The 18,600-nt window shown below is 55.8% G+C and overlaps 8 protein-coding genes across 8 annotated transcripts; 4 read left to right on the top strand and 4 right to left on the bottom strand.

Annotated features, from left to right (window-relative positions):
- Positions 1-101: 101 nt before the first annotated feature.
- On the bottom strand, positions 102-1,317 carry MKK02DRAFT_45219 (uncharacterized protein; the record flags this gene model as incomplete). The annotated part of the gene is made up of 5 exons (XM_053093295.1): positions 102-301; positions 346-451; positions 502-675; positions 726-851; positions 901-1,317. The coding sequence occupies 5 exons, from the start codon at positions 1,315-1,317 to the stop codon at positions 102-104; spliced, it is 1,023 nt and encodes a 340-aa protein (XP_052946293.1).
- A 273-nt stretch (positions 1,318-1,590) lies between these two features.
- On the bottom strand, positions 1,591-4,029 carry MKK02DRAFT_45218 (Not1 N-terminal domain, CCR4-Not complex component-domain-containing protein; the record flags this gene model as incomplete). The annotated part of the gene is made up of 8 exons (XM_053093294.1): positions 1,591-1,795; positions 1,851-2,003; positions 2,048-2,135; positions 2,179-2,488; positions 2,537-3,136; positions 3,185-3,559; positions 3,719-3,951; positions 4,008-4,029. 8 exons carry the CDS (start codon positions 4,027-4,029, stop codon positions 1,591-1,593), a joined length of 1,986 nt encoding a protein of 661 aa, XP_052946292.1.
- A 297-nt stretch (positions 4,030-4,326) lies between these two features.
- On the top strand, positions 4,327-6,690 carry MKK02DRAFT_37178 (DNA polymerase alpha/epsilon subunit B-domain-containing protein; the record flags this gene model as incomplete). The annotated part of the gene is made up of 14 exons (XM_053089583.1): positions 4,327-4,359; positions 4,425-4,496; positions 4,545-4,614; positions 4,685-4,746; positions 4,840-4,961; positions 5,029-5,107; positions 5,160-5,363; positions 5,415-5,539; positions 5,589-5,646; positions 5,701-5,914; positions 5,962-6,260; positions 6,295-6,511; positions 6,548-6,608; positions 6,672-6,690. 14 exons carry the CDS (start codon positions 4,327-4,329, stop codon positions 6,688-6,690), a joined length of 1,635 nt encoding a protein of 544 aa, XP_052946291.1.
- Positions 6,691-7,753: 1,063 nt separating this feature from the next.
- On the top strand, positions 7,754-8,580 carry MKK02DRAFT_26920 (40S ribosomal protein S15; the record flags this gene model as incomplete). Its single annotated transcript, XM_053087274.1, has 4 exons — positions 7,754-7,873; positions 8,161-8,346; positions 8,394-8,461; positions 8,508-8,580. Coding segments are annotated over 4 exons (447 nt in total), but the record flags the coding sequence as incomplete, so codon positions are not given.
- Positions 8,581-8,633: 53 nt separating this feature from the next.
- Positions 8,634-11,148, bottom strand: MKK02DRAFT_45216 (uncharacterized protein; the record flags this gene model as incomplete). Its single annotated transcript, XM_053093293.1, has 6 exons — positions 8,634-8,743; positions 8,965-9,360; positions 9,416-9,789; positions 9,839-9,878; positions 9,940-10,374; positions 11,025-11,148. 6 exons carry the CDS (start codon positions 11,146-11,148, stop codon positions 8,634-8,636), a joined length of 1,479 nt encoding a protein of 492 aa, XP_052946289.1.
- Positions 11,149-11,659: 511 nt separating this feature from the next.
- On the bottom strand, positions 11,660-12,556 carry MKK02DRAFT_45215 (Isochorismatase-like protein; the record flags this gene model as incomplete). Its single annotated transcript, XM_053093292.1, has 6 exons — positions 11,660-11,781; positions 11,827-12,004; positions 12,039-12,116; positions 12,162-12,305; positions 12,352-12,416; positions 12,463-12,556. The coding sequence occupies 6 exons, from the start codon at positions 12,554-12,556 to the stop codon at positions 11,660-11,662; spliced, it is 681 nt and encodes a 226-aa protein (XP_052946288.1).
- Positions 12,557-13,514: 958 nt separating this feature from the next.
- On the top strand, positions 13,515-16,020 carry MKK02DRAFT_27404 (major facilitator superfamily domain-containing protein; the record flags this gene model as incomplete). The annotated part of the gene is made up of 19 exons (XM_053087342.1): positions 13,515-13,661; positions 13,762-13,799; positions 13,848-13,947; positions 14,067-14,114; positions 14,161-14,234; positions 14,277-14,321; positions 14,377-14,447; positions 14,493-14,576; positions 14,623-14,750; positions 14,797-14,862; positions 14,910-14,974; positions 15,024-15,099; positions 15,142-15,212; positions 15,259-15,302; positions 15,354-15,419; positions 15,466-15,545; positions 15,598-15,633; positions 15,687-15,767; positions 15,853-16,020. 19 exons carry the CDS (start codon positions 13,515-13,517, stop codon positions 16,018-16,020), a joined length of 1,488 nt encoding a protein of 495 aa, XP_052946287.1.
- An 847-nt stretch (positions 16,021-16,867) lies between these two features.
- On the top strand, positions 16,868-18,464 carry MKK02DRAFT_45213 (uncharacterized protein; the record flags this gene model as incomplete). The annotated part of the gene is made up of 8 exons (XM_053093291.1): positions 16,868-16,940; positions 17,001-17,161; positions 17,352-17,449; positions 17,522-17,947; positions 18,003-18,114; positions 18,167-18,247; positions 18,303-18,385; positions 18,452-18,464. 8 exons carry the CDS (start codon positions 16,868-16,870, stop codon positions 18,462-18,464), a joined length of 1,047 nt encoding a protein of 348 aa, XP_052946286.1.
- Between the last annotated feature and the right edge of the window lie 136 nt (positions 18,465-18,600).

Genomic DNA, 18,600 nt, shown 5'->3' with positions numbered 1-18,600 from the left:
TCAAGAGGTTGACGAACCTTCTACTGATCTATCTACATGGATGAACAACTCAACGACTATACTTTCCCCCCTCGCCACAGCCTGATCAACCCACCAATATATCAGGCTTTCCAGCCGGGATGGATCGTTGATTTCCGTACCTCGATGGGGCGCTCCGGACGGCTGGAGCCCGATGTCTCCGGGTCGGAGGAAGCATGACCGTCGCTCGGATACCTCCACTTCACGTGCTTGAGCCGGCCCGTTTGAATAGAACCAGCTCGCTCGGGACGCAAAGGGAGCACGGTATCGAGGCTTTCTTTCCCTAGAAATCAGTTCTATGCCCTAACCGAGCACGAAGTGACTGACGACCGATGATCTCCCCGATCCTCTCATTCGCCACTTCGAAGTATCGGACCTGGCCATTCACGGGCTGCTTGTCCAGTAACCGTACGACGAGGACATCGACTTGTCCCTATGACGAATGAGCTGGTCCGCTTACGCACAATTGCCTGGAAGACCCACGTCGACCGTATACCCCTTATCGCCCTCTACCGCCAGAACCCTCGATATACTACCACCAAGCACGGCTTCTTCCCAGAACCACCCGGACTCGCCTATGACTAGGTCATCACTGTCGCCGGTGATGCCGGATCCGGTGCGTATCGAAGGAGGCGTATCATCCATCCATGTCGGCGTCTGCGCTGCGTCAGCTGCGACCATGAAGGTGCCCGGATCCACGAGCTCACCAGTTGATGACGCGCGACATGGCAGAGCTCGTGCCCCACCACGACGGCTAGGTGCAGGAGTGCCGCTTGCGCAGCGAGGTGATCACGACCCAGTATTCGCTGAGCCGCAGCAGCGGATTCGACGAGCTACATTTATCAGTAATGGCACAGTGCGCCCATCGAGAAGCCAACATACAGAATACTCTATCTTCACCGGACAAGGATCGCCTTCATCCCCGCACACGTTCGTGATAGCATACGTGCCCTCTTCCAAGTCGTCAAATACGACGACAAAGGTATCGCACCTGAGCCACTGGTCGATCAGGGCAAGCATGGTCTCTTCGGGGTCGACAAGCACTTCTTGGCGGGGAGGGAGGTCCGATCGGTGTCGCACGGGCTCACACCGCTTCAGACAGATCGTGGCGAGTGTCCGGCGCGACAGGCCGGTCGAGACGATGTCCTTCGCCAGAGCGATACCCTCCACCATACAATTGATGATCGAGATGTCATCCTCGACGGTGGTTCCATGGGTGTAGCGGAAGGGGAATATGCGCTGGGGCTGGTATTCACCGAAGCGCAGGGTCGCAAGGCGTTCTGCTGGGAAGTTGGACATGTTTCCAGTGCGGATGTTAAGGTGAGTTAGGTGTATACTGAAGATACAACGTGTGATTCGAGTCGGAAGCGCATCTCGCCACTTTACGGTATAGTATACGCGTCCGGATATGGGCGCGTGACGTCTCACAACCCCTGTTACGTGCAGGTGCAGGCAAGGATGGCCCGCGTCCCGCTATCCATACAGCCTTGTCCCTTGCCCGTTGTCCTGCACCTCCCGAATCTGGTACGGACTGCATAAACCCCCATTCCCCCTTCTTCTTCTACTTCTTGCTCAGTTCTCACTCAACCACCTATACTCAAACCTAAAGTCGCTCTTTTTCCTCTGACACCAGCTATTTTCCCAGTCAAAGTAAAAGTAACCCCCTTGCTCATACTCATCCGTAATGGCTTGCGGATTATGTGCCCGCTTGAACCACGTGAGGTATTGCTTGTGGAAGCGCCAGTTGTGTTCTTTTAACTTTTGAGCTGCGAGGCATCTGTGGAATCAGCTCTGCTTCTGTCATCGCGGCGGATAGTGTAAAAAGAACTCACTGTTCATATGACCCCGAGTAGTAGTAAAAGATGAAGAACAATTGGTCGACGTCGAACCGGTTGTATATTTCCCGATCAGAGAGGACGGTGGCGCGTGATTGGGGGTAGTAGGAGGGTGTTTTGATAGGGTTCTTGGGCAGGTAATAGCGTGGTCTGCGGATCAGCCGGGTACAGTGCAGAACCAAGAGGTGACTTACGCTTCTCCATCCGTTTGTATTGGTGCGTCGCGATAGCTGACCTCGAGCGCTTGATGTAATGATGACATGTCGTTCCCTCTCCGTTCCGCTGCCACATCAGCACAACCCCCTTATCCGAAAGATAGACTTACACATCTCCTTGGCAACATCAAAGCTCTGCATCAAGCTGCCCAACACACCCTGCTGCTGCGACCCCTGGCCCTGCTGGGATGGTCGGGGACTGCTGAATCCGCCGGCAGCGCCCGCACGGCTCGACTCGGCGTGGCCGCTGTAGCCTGGTGGTGGGCCTGGCAGGCTGGGTGCTGTTGGCGCAACAGGAGAAGGGAGAGGCGGTGCGCCAGCGCTTGCGGATTCTGGTGGGGGAGCGAGGGTCTGAGCGGGATGAGGTGAGCGGGAGAGTCCGGGAGGTGGGGGTGGGACGGTGGAAGTAGGTGCGGCGCCCTAAACATCAGCCCAGCCCTGGTCCACAAAGCGGAATGAGATACGTACATTTGCTTGTGCTGTCTTGGCCGGTGTTGGAGCCGGTATGGATGGAGCCGCAGGTGCTGCCTCCTTCTCCATCACCAGCGCCGGCGATTCCATCGGTAATTCCAGCCTTCCCCTCGAGGGCGAGACCAGCTCCGTCGGGGACAGCATGGACGGCGCAGTTGCCACCGCCGCGGCCGCCGCAGCCGCATACCGGATAGGCGGTAATGGCGCTTTGGAAGGTGTAGACGCCGCCGCCGTGGTCGGGAGTGGTGGTACAGGCGGGACGTCCTTGCCGAGCTTTGGTAATTCCGCCTTGGTACTATCCATTGTGCTCTTCCGACTCGGCACCTTCTTGGCCATGATGGGACTTGGAGGTGCATCGTCCGGTACCCCCGCGTCTTTCGAGGCTTTGCTCGCTGGCGTAGCCTTCTTGGCCGCTTCTTCCTTGGCGGGCGTTTTGGGCGCTGGGGCGAGTCCTGGGGATTCGGCGGGGTCGGCAAGCGAGGCAGAATCGAGTGATTGCTCGTCCTGTTGCATGCTGAATTCTCCGCCGGCAAAGTCTTCCTCGTCGAGCAGGTTGAGATCATCGTATAGCCCTTGGTCATAATCAAAGTCCTCGTCCTGGAGATCAGCTCGAGTTACCCCTTATTCCGATGCTGTCAGACTCACCGCATTGGTCTCGACAAAGTACTTGACATCCTCCTGTATCGTCTCCACCTCCTCCGTCCCCAACTGCCCATTATCCAGCATCCTCTGCACGATCTCCAATCTGCCGACATGCCAACTTCTCCGCTCATTCAGCTCTTCCAGCTCTCCCACGCGCTCCCCGCTCCCCTTCTTCTTTTTGGCTGTCGATATCCCCTCGAGCTCCGCCTCGGTCGCCTCGATCTGGCGGGCCAGCTCCTCGGTCATGGTTCCGACCCAGTCGATCATTTCCCGCTTGGCCTTCTCGAGGGGGTCGAGTTTGGATTGCGCAGAGAGTCCTTCTTTCGAGAAGGCTTTCATCTTCATTTCCTTCTCTAAGGCTTTGAAGCGCTCCATTTGCTAAGAAATCAGCGGAACCCTCCGGCAAATCATCATGGCGACAACGTCTCGCCCTCCCCTTCCTCAGGTATACCTCTTCCGCCTCTTCCGCTATCCAGCTCGGCCTTGCCCTCCCTCACCGACCATACGACATGAAGCACACATCACACCCCAACTCACCGTCTCTATCAACCTCCTATTCTCCATCAACGCCGACTTGTCCTTTATATCGCTGCTCCCCAACCACGCCTTGATCTGATCTCTCATCCGCTGCAACTTCTTGATCTGCGTCTTGAGATCATTCTCCAGCTTGTCCTTTTGCGTCGCATTGTTGGCGTGATTGAGCTTGTCGAATGTCGTCTCAAAGGTCTCGACACCGGCCGCGACGGTCTTGAGCGTCTTGTCAATCTCGGCTGTGGTGGATCAGCTCCTGAGCCCGCCGCACTGCGTGAACAGTGGCGAAACTGACCCTGCAGCTTCCTGAGCGCCATAGTGGAGTATCTGAAGCTCGCTGAGCTGTGTGTATGCAGTAGGTAAGGAAGGGTGAATGGAGGTCAAGGGAAGGAACGCTGTACCAGTTGACCTTCCTTGGCTGGCAGCACCAGCTGGGCCAGGCCAGGCACGCGGAGATCGCCGCTGGCCACGTGCGAGAGTCGCCACCCCGCCAGATTTGCTTCCGGTAAGAGCGCGCGGTGGAGGCAGGACGCGACTGACCTGCCAGCGTGAGCTTCTCTTAATTCTCAACATCTTCTTCTCCTCTAGGCTATAGCGCAGTATATCAGCCCATCATGGTCAACGCTATGAGAGCAGCTATCGTCAGGGTGAGTCATACCAGCTGAACCAAAGCTGCATGCGATATGTAAAGAAAAGCAGCTGACGACTCTAGGTGTTCTCGACGAAGCACTCGCTCACTCTCCCAGCGGCTGCGCTGGCTTACATCGAGAAGGAGCTCACGGAGGTGAGCTGCTGAGCCATCACCCGCGCAATACGGAAGCTGACGAGGCAGAATGAGATTCCGCAGGCTGAATGGGTGAGTGGTTTGGAATTCTGGGCAAAGGAATACCTCAAGGGAGAAGGTGAGTTGGAATGAGCACCATTGTTACCGCTTTCCGGAGTAAGGTGGGGCAAGACAGCTGATGTATCAAGAATCATCATCTCTGGTCAATCTTCCTGCTCTGAAAAGGGCGTATGAGATCCTGCAACTAGGGGTATGTCACCTGATCCTATCGCGCAGATATCGTCAGCCCTTCTGGGCTTGAGCTCGGGCTCGGGCGAGAAGCGGATCGTCTTCTGACGCTCAGGCCATTGACGATGATGATGCGCCCGATCCGACTGAGATTAACATTGAGGCGCACTTCTCGGTGGTTGATGCGTTTGATATGCCGCCTGTGCATTTCGATGCTATTCGAGGGGGTTTCACGACGTAAGTTGTATAGTGACAAGCTCTGGCATCATATAGTCCTTCTTCGGTCTAGCAGCTGACATGATAGGAGCAAGACGAAAAGTATAGGAGGACAACCAAGTAGTCGTTCTGCCTTCTTGCGCGAAAGATGGGGTATCATCAAAGAGGTAAGCTGACCGCTGCATACTCCGAGTGTGGAGGAACAAAGCTTATGTATAGATCATTCTGCGAAACGAGAACTTCACACCGCCAGCACTAGGAGGTCATGATCGAGCTTCATACCTCAAGCTCACGTCCATCCGGAACCTCCTCGGTCGGGCAGGACAGCTGTTCTTGCTCTTCGGGATGCTGAGTCGGGATCCGCAAGGGCGGCTGTGCCTGGAAGATGGGGAAGGGAGGGTGGTACTGGATATGGTGGATGCGGTGAGCTCCCGGTTGGTCACTCTGTATAGGCGCAACGAGCTGACTCAGTAGGTGCCTGGAGAAGGGCTGTTCACGGAGGGCTGCATGGTCATGATTGAAGGAGAATACACCATTGAGGAGAATGTGAGGGTGTTGGCTATGGGCCACCCGCCCAGTGAGAAAAGGGATGTAGCGAGGTCAGTTAGCAACAACGCTCCTTCGAGGGCGCCGGAGCTGACGGTATAGGGGTTTGCATGGTCATGTAGACTTCTTAGGAACAGGTGCTGTGTCGCTCAAGGAGGAAGTAAGTTCAGCTATGATTATATCGACCTCGTGTGATCACAGCTGACCCAGTCAGGCGAAATACCTTCCTACAGTCAGTGCCAACTCGCAAGTATCATTTGTGATACTCTCGGACGTTTGGCTGGACCACCCTCGCACACTGCCAGCTTTACGGAGGATGTTTGAGGGATACGCCGGCGCCGCAGAGTTCCGGCCGATGGCGTTCGTGTTGTGCGGCAACTTTTCACAAGGGGGCTGGGAGGGCGAAGGCGGATTGAAAAGATACACCAGTAAGCTTGTAAGGATGCCATCTCCTTCGGCGAGCTGACACCCTTAGACGGCTTCAATGCGCTCACCGACCTCCTCGTCTCCCTCCCCCTACTCCACACTTCTCACTTCATCTTTGTCCCCGGCCCCCTAGATCCCTGGTCCTCCGCCACCCTCCCCCGTCCACCTCTCCCTCAAACCTTCACCTCGCGCCTCGCAGCGCGGATACCGAAAGCTCGCTTCGTCAGTAATCCATGTCGGATCCGGTACTTTGGGCAGGAACTGGTCATCTGCCGAGAAGACTTGATGGGCCGGATGATGCGGAACCTAGTCAGCGTCAAAGATGAAGAAGCGAACATGAAGCGTTTCGTGAGTTCACGGACTTTGCATCATCTTTAGTCAGGAGCTGACCGCCCAGCTCGTCCAGACTGTTCTAGACCAGATACACCTCTCCCCCCTCCCCCTCGCCATCCGACCTACATTATGGGAGCATGACCACGCCCTTCGTCTGTACCCCATGCCGAGCTCAGTCGTCCTCGCGGACAAGTATGAGCGGTATGAACTCACGTATGAGGGATGCCACGTCTTCAACCCTGGTCGGTTTGTGTGTGGAGGTGGAGGTGGGGGAGGAAGAGGGAGTACGCAAGCGGATGAAGCGGCGGGAGGGGAGTTTGAGTGGTCGATGTATTATCCGGCGACGGGTCGGAGTGAGCGAAGGTAAGTGTTGTCAGCTCAAGGACGCAGTCGCGCGGCTGTCGGAGTGAAAGCTGACTTTCGCAGCGCTTTGACCCTTGATTGACCATGATCAAATCAGCTTTAGCTTGATTAATCAGCTTTGGCGGTCCTGCGCGTTTTCCCATCTTGGGTACCTTCATCGCTGTTCCTGTTGTAGCCCATAGTGTACATAGTATGGATCTGCATGATATGACTTCGAAGAATGTTCGTCCATCTCCATCGACAGCTTCGAGCGAGTAGTTCGGCTTGTTGCTCCCGTTCGAAGCGTAGCAAGGTCGATGGTATGGACGATTCCCCGATATAGAAAACTAGTCTGACCTCGCTCCGTTTCTTCCCTAGACCTGAGGGGGTCCAAGGAAGAGCACCGCCGAACGATGCATCGAGGTATAGTTGAAGGAAGAGGGTGTTGGCTCTGTCCAGCCAAAGGCAGAAGAGCAGGCGCGGTGCGCTCCAGGATATAATCGATAAATCGATCAACCTAATTTATTCTGGACAGACGCACGGGTCAAGCCGGGAAACGCCGCGGGGATAAGCGGGAGTGGCGAAAGTGGCCTCCCAAATTCCCTCCGCTCACGCCGCCGGTGGGTGCTGCAAGTTGTGCACAATCTGGCCACCTTGACCTCCTTCTTTAGACAAATTTGTGCGTGACTATCCCTCTACTGCTGCTACGATTGCTGCGTCGACATCGAAGGGACAAGGAGCTGATCTAGATTCTCCGTTCTCGCCTCTACTCCGACTTCATACGAACTTTTATCCTTGCCGAATCACCTAATCCCGAATTCGATCCATCTTCACCATCGGTCTATACCTTATACCTATATCCAACTACGCTCTCCTCGTCTATTCGAACCAGCAGCAATATGGTAAGTCTATAGGACGCCTGAGGAACGGCTGCACGGATGGGAAGGGACATACGGAGATTGGGAATAGGGGACATGGGGTGGATCCAGGACAAAGCTTCAGGCGGACGCTGCACTGGGAGGGGAGCACCAAGCAAGCTGGCCATGCGCCTGGTGGAGTGATGGGATAGGCGTCTGGATATAATAGGCGCTGGATCATCGCCAAGGAGGATGGGGAAATGCTCGCGATTTCACCAGCACAAGACCATCCGCTGACCTACCCAGGCGGACTTTACAACCGGCGAAGAGGCAGCTGCCAAGAAGGCATCCCGATCCTTCAAGAAGTACCAGTACCGTGGTGTCGAGCTGGACCAGCTCTTGGACATGAGCAATGAGGCTTTCATTGAGGTGAGTTGGGGTTAGGCGTTTGGGACATGCGACCTGGGTGGGGCTGGGGCTGCACAGGGATAGGGGAAGACGGGCGAGGGGACGAGAACGAATCGTCACGATTGCTGGAACATATGGCGGAACTGAAGAGAAAGTGGATGGAGGACCGGTTGCTGGGCAAAGGATTGCGGATCTAGGCCGGGAAGGGAAGGGTTTACCCCGATCAGAGCGGGAGAGCTTGATAATACATCTCAGGGAGAAGACAAGGCTCGACCTGTCAATCCATCCGACCTCGCGCTGACTCCCAGCTCGTCCACGCCCGTGCTCGCCGGAGGTTCCAACGCGGACTCAAGTCCAAGCCCATGCGTCTGATCAAGAAGCTCCGGAACGCCAAGAAGTCGGCCGGTCCCCACGAGAAGCCCCCAATGGTCAAGACCCACTTGCGTGATATGATTATCGTCCCCGAGATGATTGGATCGGTTGTTGGTGTATACGTGAGTCCAGCATCTAGGACAGTATGGGGATACAGGCTGACTGGCAGAACGGAAAGACTTTCACTACCGTCGAAGTCAGGCCTGAGATGACTGGTCACTACCTTGGCGAATTCTCGTGAGTCCCATGCTTTTGCTGAGGTGGAGGCAAGCTGACGATTCAGCATCACCTACAAGCCCGTCGGACACGGTCGAGGTGCCAACATGAAGGACTCGCGATTCGTTCCCCTCAAGTAGACGGTTATGCTTGTGTAGAGGATGTATCAGGGTTGTTTCTGCGTACAAGGTATCTACTGACCAGTCATCAAGCTGTCGATTGGACCGTGCGGTTGGGCCTTCGCCAGTGAGGCATACTGCCGCCCCCGGAACTCTGACCAGTCGTCGTACCGTTCCCAGGCCTCTGCCTGTCAAGCATTGACGCGTGGTGGTCTTCTTTCAAACGCCTCGCGTGTTCTTTCCCACGCCTCGCCACGTCCGACTTGAACCATGCAGTGATTTCCTCGTCCGGGACCCCACTGGCATACCTAGCGCACATTTCGGATACGGTATCAAGTGGTAACGGATCACCTGGACAGCTGTCAGCAACCTCACAAACTCATAGATTCCGGCTCAAGGACTTACCTTGCGTCATATCTCTGAAGTCAATCAGTCGTGCGGAGGATTTGCTGATAATCCTGTCGACTTCCGTGTCCGTCTTGCCGGCCAGACCTTCAGCCAGGGTACATGTGGTTCTTCCGGAGGCATCGGTCCTCGCAGGCAGCCGAGAGTTCCCGCTAGTGATGAGGCCTACCGTCTCCTTGCTGAACGGATCGACCGACTCCTGGATGTCAAGACTGAGACGGCGCGACTTGGCAAACTCCGAGGCTATACTGTCCAACTCGGCAGTCGCCGTCGCGGCGGCGGTCCTGTTGGTAGAGAGGTACGTCGAGTCCGGTTTCCTGAGGCGATCGGTGACGTATCTCGCCATGCACGACTCGGCATCGTAATCATAGTCAGTGTTCGATTTCCTGAATTTGTCTGCGGATATTCAGCTCTGACCCTTGTCCAGATCCGAGTTCTCTCGTTCACTCACATCGAGGGGCGTCCGTCATCGTCACGGTATAGTCATGGAGCTTCTTGTCGCGCTCATCCAAGGTCTCGCACATACCACTCTTGAGCCACGCGCTGGGTGACTTCGACAAATCCGCTTGGGCTCGGATCCTCCGAGGGTCGGTCTCCACGTAGTTCCCCGCTGGGCCCAGGCTAGTCGGCAGTTTGGAACCGTCGGTATTGATCTCGGTCGCGGTCGAGTCGAATCTCGCCCCCTTCTTCTTGTGTATAGGAGTGGGGGTATTTGCCGTGGTCTCGGGCGCGGTGCTGGCAGGATTACTCGAGGGACCCGTCACCTGACTGTCGGTTCGGAAGGTCGGCCGGGAGTTTTGAGACCGTCGGGACTGATCGGTCGAGCTTCGCAGTCAGTACGGGCGAGTATGCAATTGGAAGAGAACAGACTTACAACCCATGAGTATTGTATTCGATTTCTTTGACCCTGCTACCTGCACACATCGTCAGCGAGCCAGTAACAGATGGAAGCTGGGAACCCATGGCTAGACTAACCGTCTGGCCGATCGTAGCATGAGACCAGCAGCGTGAATATGCGATCCCCATTCTTGTCGAGGAGGGTGTAATCTTTCACTTTGCCGTCCGGCGGTGTCTCCAAATCGAAGCGATGTATTCGGTTGACCTCATCATACGTGTAGGGCGTCGTAGCCCCGGTGCCAGTGAGGGCATCGGTCTGGGCATCGGTCTGGGACGGTCCGCTGGTGAACTGAAGGGGAGATGGTTTGCGCCCAATCCAGTCGGGGGTAGTCGTTTCGGTTTGGGTACCGGTCACGGGCTGGCTGTATGATTTCCTATCCGTAGACCTCTGAGAGTCGGTGTCATATACAGAGTCAGAGGCATAGGATCGCCCAGACGCGGGGTCTGACGTTACTGCGTCCCCGGTGATGCTGAGCTTGGTCGATTGTAGCTGGGACGAGGGGAATGTAGAACCTGTTCAAGTCAGCATGGCATACGATGAGAACAGCAGCTCTACAGCCTAGCAGAGGATCAGTCAACGCACTTCTCCTGGCGGGCGGCCTAACGCTATCGTCGGTGACATGAGAATCGGTCGGTCCAGTTTGCTCGCTCCTTGAGGAACCAGAGTTGACATCGGAGAACCTGGCCGCAGGCTTCCTCAGATTAGACCGGAACGACGATTGCGGTGGCAGCGGCAGCTTTGACAGGGGAAGTAATGGTTTCTCAGACTCAGAACCCTTGGCGACGTCGGGTCGTGTATCGTTAGTCGTGCGCGAGGTCCTAGTCCTAGATTTCGGGTCATCTCTGGACATGGACTGGGACGTGTTAGATTCCGACTCATCAGTCCAAGCACTTTCTGGTGGCTGAGAACTCCGGCTTGAACGACGTCGGGGTCTTCGGCTTGGTCCCGATCGATCAGATGCCGTCGACGGGTCAGTGTGATACTTGCTAGGCTTCTTCCGAGAATGAGACTTTCCGGAGGTTCTGCGCGAAGAGCGACGATCAGAAGTTAGAGATGTATCACCAGACCGAGATGTATCGCGAGATCTTGAATGTTTCCCCGTCTTTCGACCTAGGGCGACGATCAGCTCACTCTACGGCTGCGATATGTCCAGCAGACTCACTCGTTTCCGAAGCGCTTGCGTCCGTCTTGCTCGACTTGCTAGATCTGCCCCAGGTCGACGGCTTCCAGAAAGATCGTTCAGGACGCTCAGCGGAAGCAGCGATCTCGCTGTCGTTTGTGGACATTGTTCAGCGGTCGTGCACTCAGATAAACGGCTTGTGTTGTATGTGTGTGAGGTGGTGTGGAGAGCAGTGTGGCCGGTATAGAAGTGATTGAAGGCTGGCGGATGTTTGGTGTGAGCTGAGATGTGCGGTCTATTGTGAATTGAGGGTGGCGGATGCGGTGGAGGTGAGGTGGTGTGGTGAGAATGTGAGGGTAGTCTGGTTGTGAATGGCGGAATATGTGGGTGTTGTTGTCGAACAGTCCCAGCAGGATCAGTCCTCACCTAGCCACCTCGACTCTGCGACAGCTCCCCCTGAGCCCCATCTCCTGCCCGCCGAAAGGAGTTCCAGGTGGCGCAGCAAAGGATGTCGAGCTGAAACTCGTTTGAAGGAGGCTCAGGGAATGCGCCAGAAACAGCTAGTCGTCAGACGAGTGAGTTTCAGGTCAGCCACTAGTGCGTCGTACTGATGGGATGTATGCTACATGGTGAGAATGATGATATTAGGACTATACTCTCCTCCTTGACCTACGCTCTTACCGCGAGAGCTGCCCTCGCATATGTGGCTCCAGCAGGACGTCCAGCGCGTTCTTGCTGGCCTTTTTCGTATCCGCGACCATATCGCAAAGCTCCTTGAACACCGGATCTGCAGAGTCCTCTACTCGCGTCAGCTGCAGCTCCAGCGGTGAAACAATATGCTCACCGACAAACTCCATCAGAATCGCTTCGGACGTGGTGATGATCGCCCCTGCTTGCCGCATCCGATCGACAGCGATCATCGTCTCTTGCCGATGGGATGATGTGATGGCGTCTACGAGGACGTAGACCTCCACTCCAGCGCGGAGGAGGGAGAGGGCGGTGTGTAGGATACAGACATGGGCCTGAGATTTAGCTCAATCCCAGAGTGAGACGTACCTCCATTCCAGCCAGAATGGCAACTTTCGGCTTGACACGTTGAAGCACCTCCTCGGTGTCGTCAAAGATCATCGTGAACTGGAGCTTGAGCTCACAGTATCTGAAGTATCCTGAGATACTCACCATGCTCTTCTTGAATGTACCCAAGTTCAGCTCTTTCGGCAGACTGCTCAAATCCAGCTCGGGAACCGTCGTATCCCGCTTCCCATGCGGCTCGCATCCGCCCTTCGGTACCTGCTCCGTCGCCATCGTCCTGAGCCCCACCATCTGTATGTCAGCTAAGCTATACGAGAGGCTGTCGAGGCCTACTCACCGGCGCCGCTTTCAACATCTTGTCGATCTGCGCTATCATCGCGTCAAAGCCGTACATGCCATCCCCTGGCCAGTCAGCTTGAGCAGCTTCGACAGGGAGGGTGGTACTCACTCAGCCTTCTCTGAACATCGCATATCATGAATATGGATGTCTTGGCCGAGATTGGACAGAGGAACTGGGAGTCATTGATGGTCTTGAGACCCATCGTGTCGCCGAGTGCAGACTCGAGCGCAGGGTCGGTATGGTGCTGATCCGATGTCGCTATGCTGCCTCTTCTTACCGTGCTGGTATGGGGTCTATGGCTCGAGTTCAGTGCTAACGAGTGATGAGTGGGGTAGTCAGGAAGGTATATATGCAGGTCATTGCTGACCTGCGCTAGCATGCGCTAAAGTTCGCGGTCGTCACCAAGCGGGGCGCCAGCATTCCTCAGTCGCTTAGACACCATCGCAGTACCATCGCCGATCACTTTGGCATTCCGCTGACTGAGCTGGGTTCTGTGGTCTTCTCAGTCTCCCTCTTCAGACTACCATCGTCACCGCGTAGCCGCCAGTACGAGCATATTGCGCGCCAGGGGCTCCGCCTCGTCCAGGTGGCTCGCATCAGCTGCCAGGTCGTCCAAGGCCTCGCGAGGTGGACCGAAATCGATCGGACGCGTTCCAGATCGGAGATTCCAGCAAAGTCGTTCTTTCCCCACGTGGACCGCTCAAAGCCGTCTTCGGGCCATTTCGGGCCGGACTTGATGGTGGAGCTCCCATCGGACTTCTATAATTGGCTTTTGACCTCCACCAGAAGAGCTCGGCGGGCGGAGAGGTCATCTCGGTCAGCTGCAGCTGCAAGCAGAGCGCCGCATACGGTAGAGCGGAGCAGAACGGCTCGGACGCGGGACGATGACGCCTGCCTTCTCGATACAGACGCAGTAAGCAAATGTAAAGGTATAAGCAGAAGCTCGCAAGGTCGCCTCTCCTTCCTCCACATCTCGCCAGATCGATTCTCGCCATCACAGCGAGTACAACCAAATGAGTCACCCCCAGAACCGCGCCCTCGAGGCAAAGGAGGCTGCCCATCCGGCTCACGTCGGCGGCAGACTCGACAGCCATGGCAACCTACACCAGCACACGACCAATGGCATCCCGCACACCAAGCTCGAGCATGGGGAGCAGATGATGAGTGAGCATGAGCGGGCGGCGCTGGCGGAAGTAGGAGCGAGCTCGGAATTTGCGCCTGGAACGCCTGAGAGGATGAGGATTGAGAAGCGGCTCAAGCGGAAGCTGGATGCTAGGTTCAGTATTCTGGTGAGTCTCACTGTCGCCGTACCGCTCTCGGGAAGTAAGCTGACTCGTTCAGATCCTGATCTACATCGTCAGTATACTCTGTGCAGTCGGGTCGAGGGGCACTGCTGACTGATGAAAGCTGAACTACATTGACCGAAACAATGCTGCTGCAGCCAGGTGAGCCAACATGGTCCACTTCTGCAAGATCCTTTGCTGACCGATCAGGCTGCAAGGCTTCGAGCAAGACCTCGGCTTGACAGGGCAGGAGTTCCCCACACTTCTGTCGATCCTCTATGTCGGGTATATCCTGTTCCAGATAAGTTATGTTCATCTTATAGCCCTAGGAACTTAGCTGACATATGCACGTCCCCTCAAACATGCTGCTGGTGCGTACTGGGCTGCAGTCAGGCGATCCGCCTCGGGGAACTCTTTACTGATCCACAGAACTACATCGGCCGTCCGTCCCTGTACATTCCGGCTGCCATGCTCCTTGTCAGTCTGCCCTTTACTATTGCCAGTGACGAGCTGACAGTCTCAGTGGGGAATGATCTCCGTGCTCACTGGCGTCACCCAAAACTTCGCCGGCGCCCTCCTCACTCGACTGTTCTTGGGGTGAGAAGCTTGCCTTCGCCTAGATATAGAGCTTATGAGCAGAATGGTCGAAGCCGCGTTCTTGCCGGGCGCGCTGTTCATCCTGAGGTGAGCTGCTTAACGCGTCTGTTTCGTCCGCTGCGAGCACCGCTAATCCAGCTAGCAAGTGGTATAAGCGTGATGAGATCTCGCTGCGATACACGCTGCTTTACTGTGGAAACCTGATCTCAAATGGTGCGCTACTTGAAGCGTATGACACACCCAGCACTGATGACTTAGCTTTCGGCTCGCTCGTTGCTGCGGGTATCCTGGCCAATCTGCAGGGTGCACTAGGGCATGCGGCTTGGCGGTGGCTCTTCTACAGTGGGTCGATCTTCCGGCCCATGTGTGACAGTACTGACAATAATAGTCGAAGGCGGTATCACCATGCTCGTTGCTGTTATTGCGATACCCATCCTCCCGGACTTTCCCCAGACCACGAAGTGGGGATTCACCAAGCAAGAGCTGCAGGTCGCTCAGCTGCGGATGCTGGAAGACGTGAGCTGTCTTGACCTGGAGAATGATCGCAGGTGCTGACTGTCAGACTGGGGAGGTGGACCAGGACTCATCAGAGGACAAGTGGTATACCGGGTTTGTCTTGGCTGTCACCGTGAGTTCTGAGATCATGAGAGCAAGAACCCACCGCTGACTAATCAGGACTACAAGGTGTACCTTCTCACTATCGCCTTGACGGCTTGCATCGTTGGTCTATCGTTCAACATGTAAGCTCCTCGATCGCTGTTGAGATTGAAGCTGTTGCTGACCGAACAGCTACTTCCCTACCCTCACCAAGACTCTTGGCTACGCCACCACTCCTACTCTGCTTCTGTCTGCGCCGCCATGGGTGGTGCGTCTCCTTGCTTCAGACAATGTCTTAGCTGACCTATAGTTCTCCTGCATTGTCTCGCTGATCAACTCCTGGCACTCGGACCGAACGCAGGAGAAGTTTTGGCACGCTACGTGAGTTTTGCCACTCACTCCTTATCGCCAGACGCTGACAAGGCAGCTGGCCGCTCGTGGTCGGTATCGTCGGCTTCGTTGTCTCTATGGGTACCTGGCTGCTGGATTCTACCTAAACCGAATGGATGCTGATATGCGCAGCTACAAGTCCCACTAACGTTGCCGGGCGATACGTGGCACTTTTCCTCCAAGCGCAGTCCTACGCCGGTAAGTCTTCCCGATCATCTGCGATAGTATCCAGCTCATGCTCCAGCCTACATCATCATGTATTCGTGGATGGCGAGCAGCTTCCCGAGGCCTCCCGCGAAGCGTGCGGTCGCTTTGGCGTTGATGGTGGGTTTGGGCGGACTGTGAGGAATGAGGAGCTGGGTGCTAACTTGATCAGAATGCTCTTTCGCAAGTCGGGAACATCATCGGTAGTGTGAGCCGTAGGACCTCACATAGGATACAAGACACCGCTGACGAGGTCTACAGTACTGCTGGCCAACGAACTTCGGTCCTAGCTACACCTACTCTTACGCCATCATGACTGCGTGCTTTGGCTTGACCATCATCGTAAGTCACCCTCTTTCGGACCCTGACCTTGACTCTGTCTCCCTGAGAACACCTGAAGTGGATGAGTAGCTGACTTTCTCCATAGTTGAACTTCTGGTTCAGGTGCATCCTGGTAGCGGCAAACAAGCGACTCGCGGAGGGAGAACGCGCTTTCGACGAGCACGACGACACTATCACTCGCGCTGCGGCGCTCGAGGGGACTACAGCGAAGGATGCTGCTCATATGGCGAAGGGCTTCAGATTCTTGGTGTAGGGGTGTATGATTCAGTCTAAGAAACCGCGTTTTGAGGGGGCAGAGGGGCATGCGGAGGAAAGGTATAATAGCAGATCCGGCGATCGTATGTCCTCATCAATGGGAAATATCGGTGGCTTTAGCTTCTCATCTGTATCTTAGCTGTATCATAGGTCGATATCTGACCAATGTGCAGGGACCGAAGATAGAAGGAAGGGAACACTGCACCATGTACGTATACAGCAACTGTAGCAGCTACGTACGCAGTCGGTGGCCCATGACGTAACGTGTTTCAGATCACGATCTGAAACATGATCGTAGTGCTCGAAAATCGCTCGCACCCTCCCATCCGCGGCTTGCAGAGGGGAGTCAGTCAGCTCTCAGCGATCGGGCAGGACTCCAGGACTGGAGCTACCGAAGTCATCAAGGTGGTAGCCACCTGCGGGGCGGCTGCAAAAAGCGCGTCCTTCAGGCTGAAACGGCATCAAGCTGCGGGGGTCACCTCGGATCACAAAGTCCACACATGCGCCACTGATGGGCTGAATAGACTCCGAAGTGGTCGTCCTTCCTCCACACAGGAAGTGAGGCGAGGTGGGCACAGCACCCTCTTTTTCATTGCCACATGCGGCTCCATGATGACCCCGTCCTCCAGACGCGTGTTATAGACCCGGCGCCAATCCCGGAGCGAGCGGCACCCCTTTTCCCGGAGACGACTATATATGACGGTCCAGTTCGGCCTGATTCTGTACTTTCCCTCCATCCACCATCATTCTGTCCAACAGACACCACTCTCACCCCACCACACCTCAACTCACATATCACATCCAGCCCCCACCCCACCACTTCCAGCTCAAAACAAACCACTACAATGCCCTCCAAGTACGACTCCCCGTGCGGAATAGACTTCTGTAGCGTCGATATTCTGGAGTCTCTCCTGAACGGTGAGTCATTACTACCTGTCTCTGCACTGAATGTTGTGACGCCGAGCTGACTCAAGTTAGCCCGCGTCTCAGCGAACGCTGCTCACCAAGCTTTGACCAGGGCGTTCAACAAGTTCGAAGAGCCGGAACTCCGTGGACGACGAGGGATGGGCGTGAAGGAGGCGGAGATGCAGGCGCAGTACGTCAAGGCGGCGGACCGCATCGAGAAATTGCTCGAGAAGGTAGACAGACTTTCCGCCTATTTAGAGAGGACGATCACGGTCGTCCGGGTTCTCCCGCGGCCTGGGTCCAAATAGGTTGTAGTAGTGTACCATTTCGTAGTGATGTGATCAGTGATGATCGAGCCCGTAGAACACGACGCAATCGTAGGCCTCTCGTATGCTCAGACGATCAAGAGGCTGCATATTATAGGTAAAGGGCAAGGGACAAGGGTGTATCGATAGCGGGACGCGGGCCATTCTCGTCCCCATTGTGAAACGTCACGCGCTCGGGCGCGTCCCCGAGGTAGAGTAAGCTAGTCCGAGCTTAGATAATAAGCGCGTCCATTAACCTCCGACTCGCTTCTGGCGCTATCTATATAGCTCATCTCCACTCTCTTCATCCTCCCTCATCCAATCTCCACTTGCTACGTGCCCATCGAACACCATGTACCCCTCCACCACCATCTTCGGCCTTCTCGCCACCTTCCTCCTCACATCGGTCATCTCCGTCCCCCTCCACCAAGACCTTCCTCTTGCTCCTCGTCAAGACTCATCCGCCTTTGCCGGCGCGTCAGCCATCATCGCCCTCTTCTCCGACCTCTCCCGCTTGACCAGCGCGACCGCTTCTGCCTCAGCGACCGATGCTGCCCCGTCCTCTTCAACTGGCTTGGCACCCGGGACCAACGGGTCTGGAATCAGCGCGTTCTATTCGGCGTGCGAAGGGACGAATGTCTCCCGCGTGATGATCAGCCCGTGTGAGGGTGGGAGTGGGGCACAGGGGAGTGCATGTGTCTTCACGGTCGGCAAGTGAGTTGAAGCGGTGTCTTCGATGAATCGACGACCAAGAATGTGACGCCCGCAGGAACTACACCATCACCCTCACCTACACCTCTCCCTCGGACATCGTCAACCCGCGAGTGGGACTAGCGAGCTATAACGGCGAGGTCAAGACGGCGTACTCTGGGCAGAGCTTCGTGAGCTTGCCACACAACTCTCATCCCTCATGTGTCCAAGCTGACAGGATAGGGCGGATGCTCATATACCCCCTGCCCGGTGTCCGCGAATGTGGAGAGCGAGTACACGTACCCCTTCCGGACTCTACGAGCTGTAAGCTAAACCTTTCAGTTCTCCGGACTGTAAGCAGAGAAAGCTGACATGGCAGCCCTCGTTTGACAGGCTAGTCTTCAACGCGACGGACGGAGTGACAGGCCCATCCTTCATGTGCGCTAGTGTCCCGGTCACTTGGTATGTTCAGCTCCCGGCGCCGCGATTTAGCGAGAGCGCAATACAGGCCAGAGCTGACAGCTGCAGTGCGAGTGGATAGACTCCCAGACGATTCTCATCCGCCATCTCCTGTCGACTCCCTCTGGCGATATCGGCACGAAGTATAATGATCCCCACGACCGACAGCCAACGATCCCGACTGTATCCCTAGACGTATAAGTACCTATAATAACTTG

This window comes from Dioszegia hungarica, assembly GCF_025882075.1.
Source record: "Dioszegia hungarica strain PDD-24b-2 chromosome Unknown MKK02contig_8, whole genome shotgun sequence".
NCBI classification, from domain to species: Eukaryota; Fungi; Basidiomycota; class Tremellomycetes; order Tremellales; family Bulleribasidiaceae; genus Dioszegia; species Dioszegia hungarica.
This window is presented reverse-complemented; position numbering and strand designations above follow the sequence as displayed.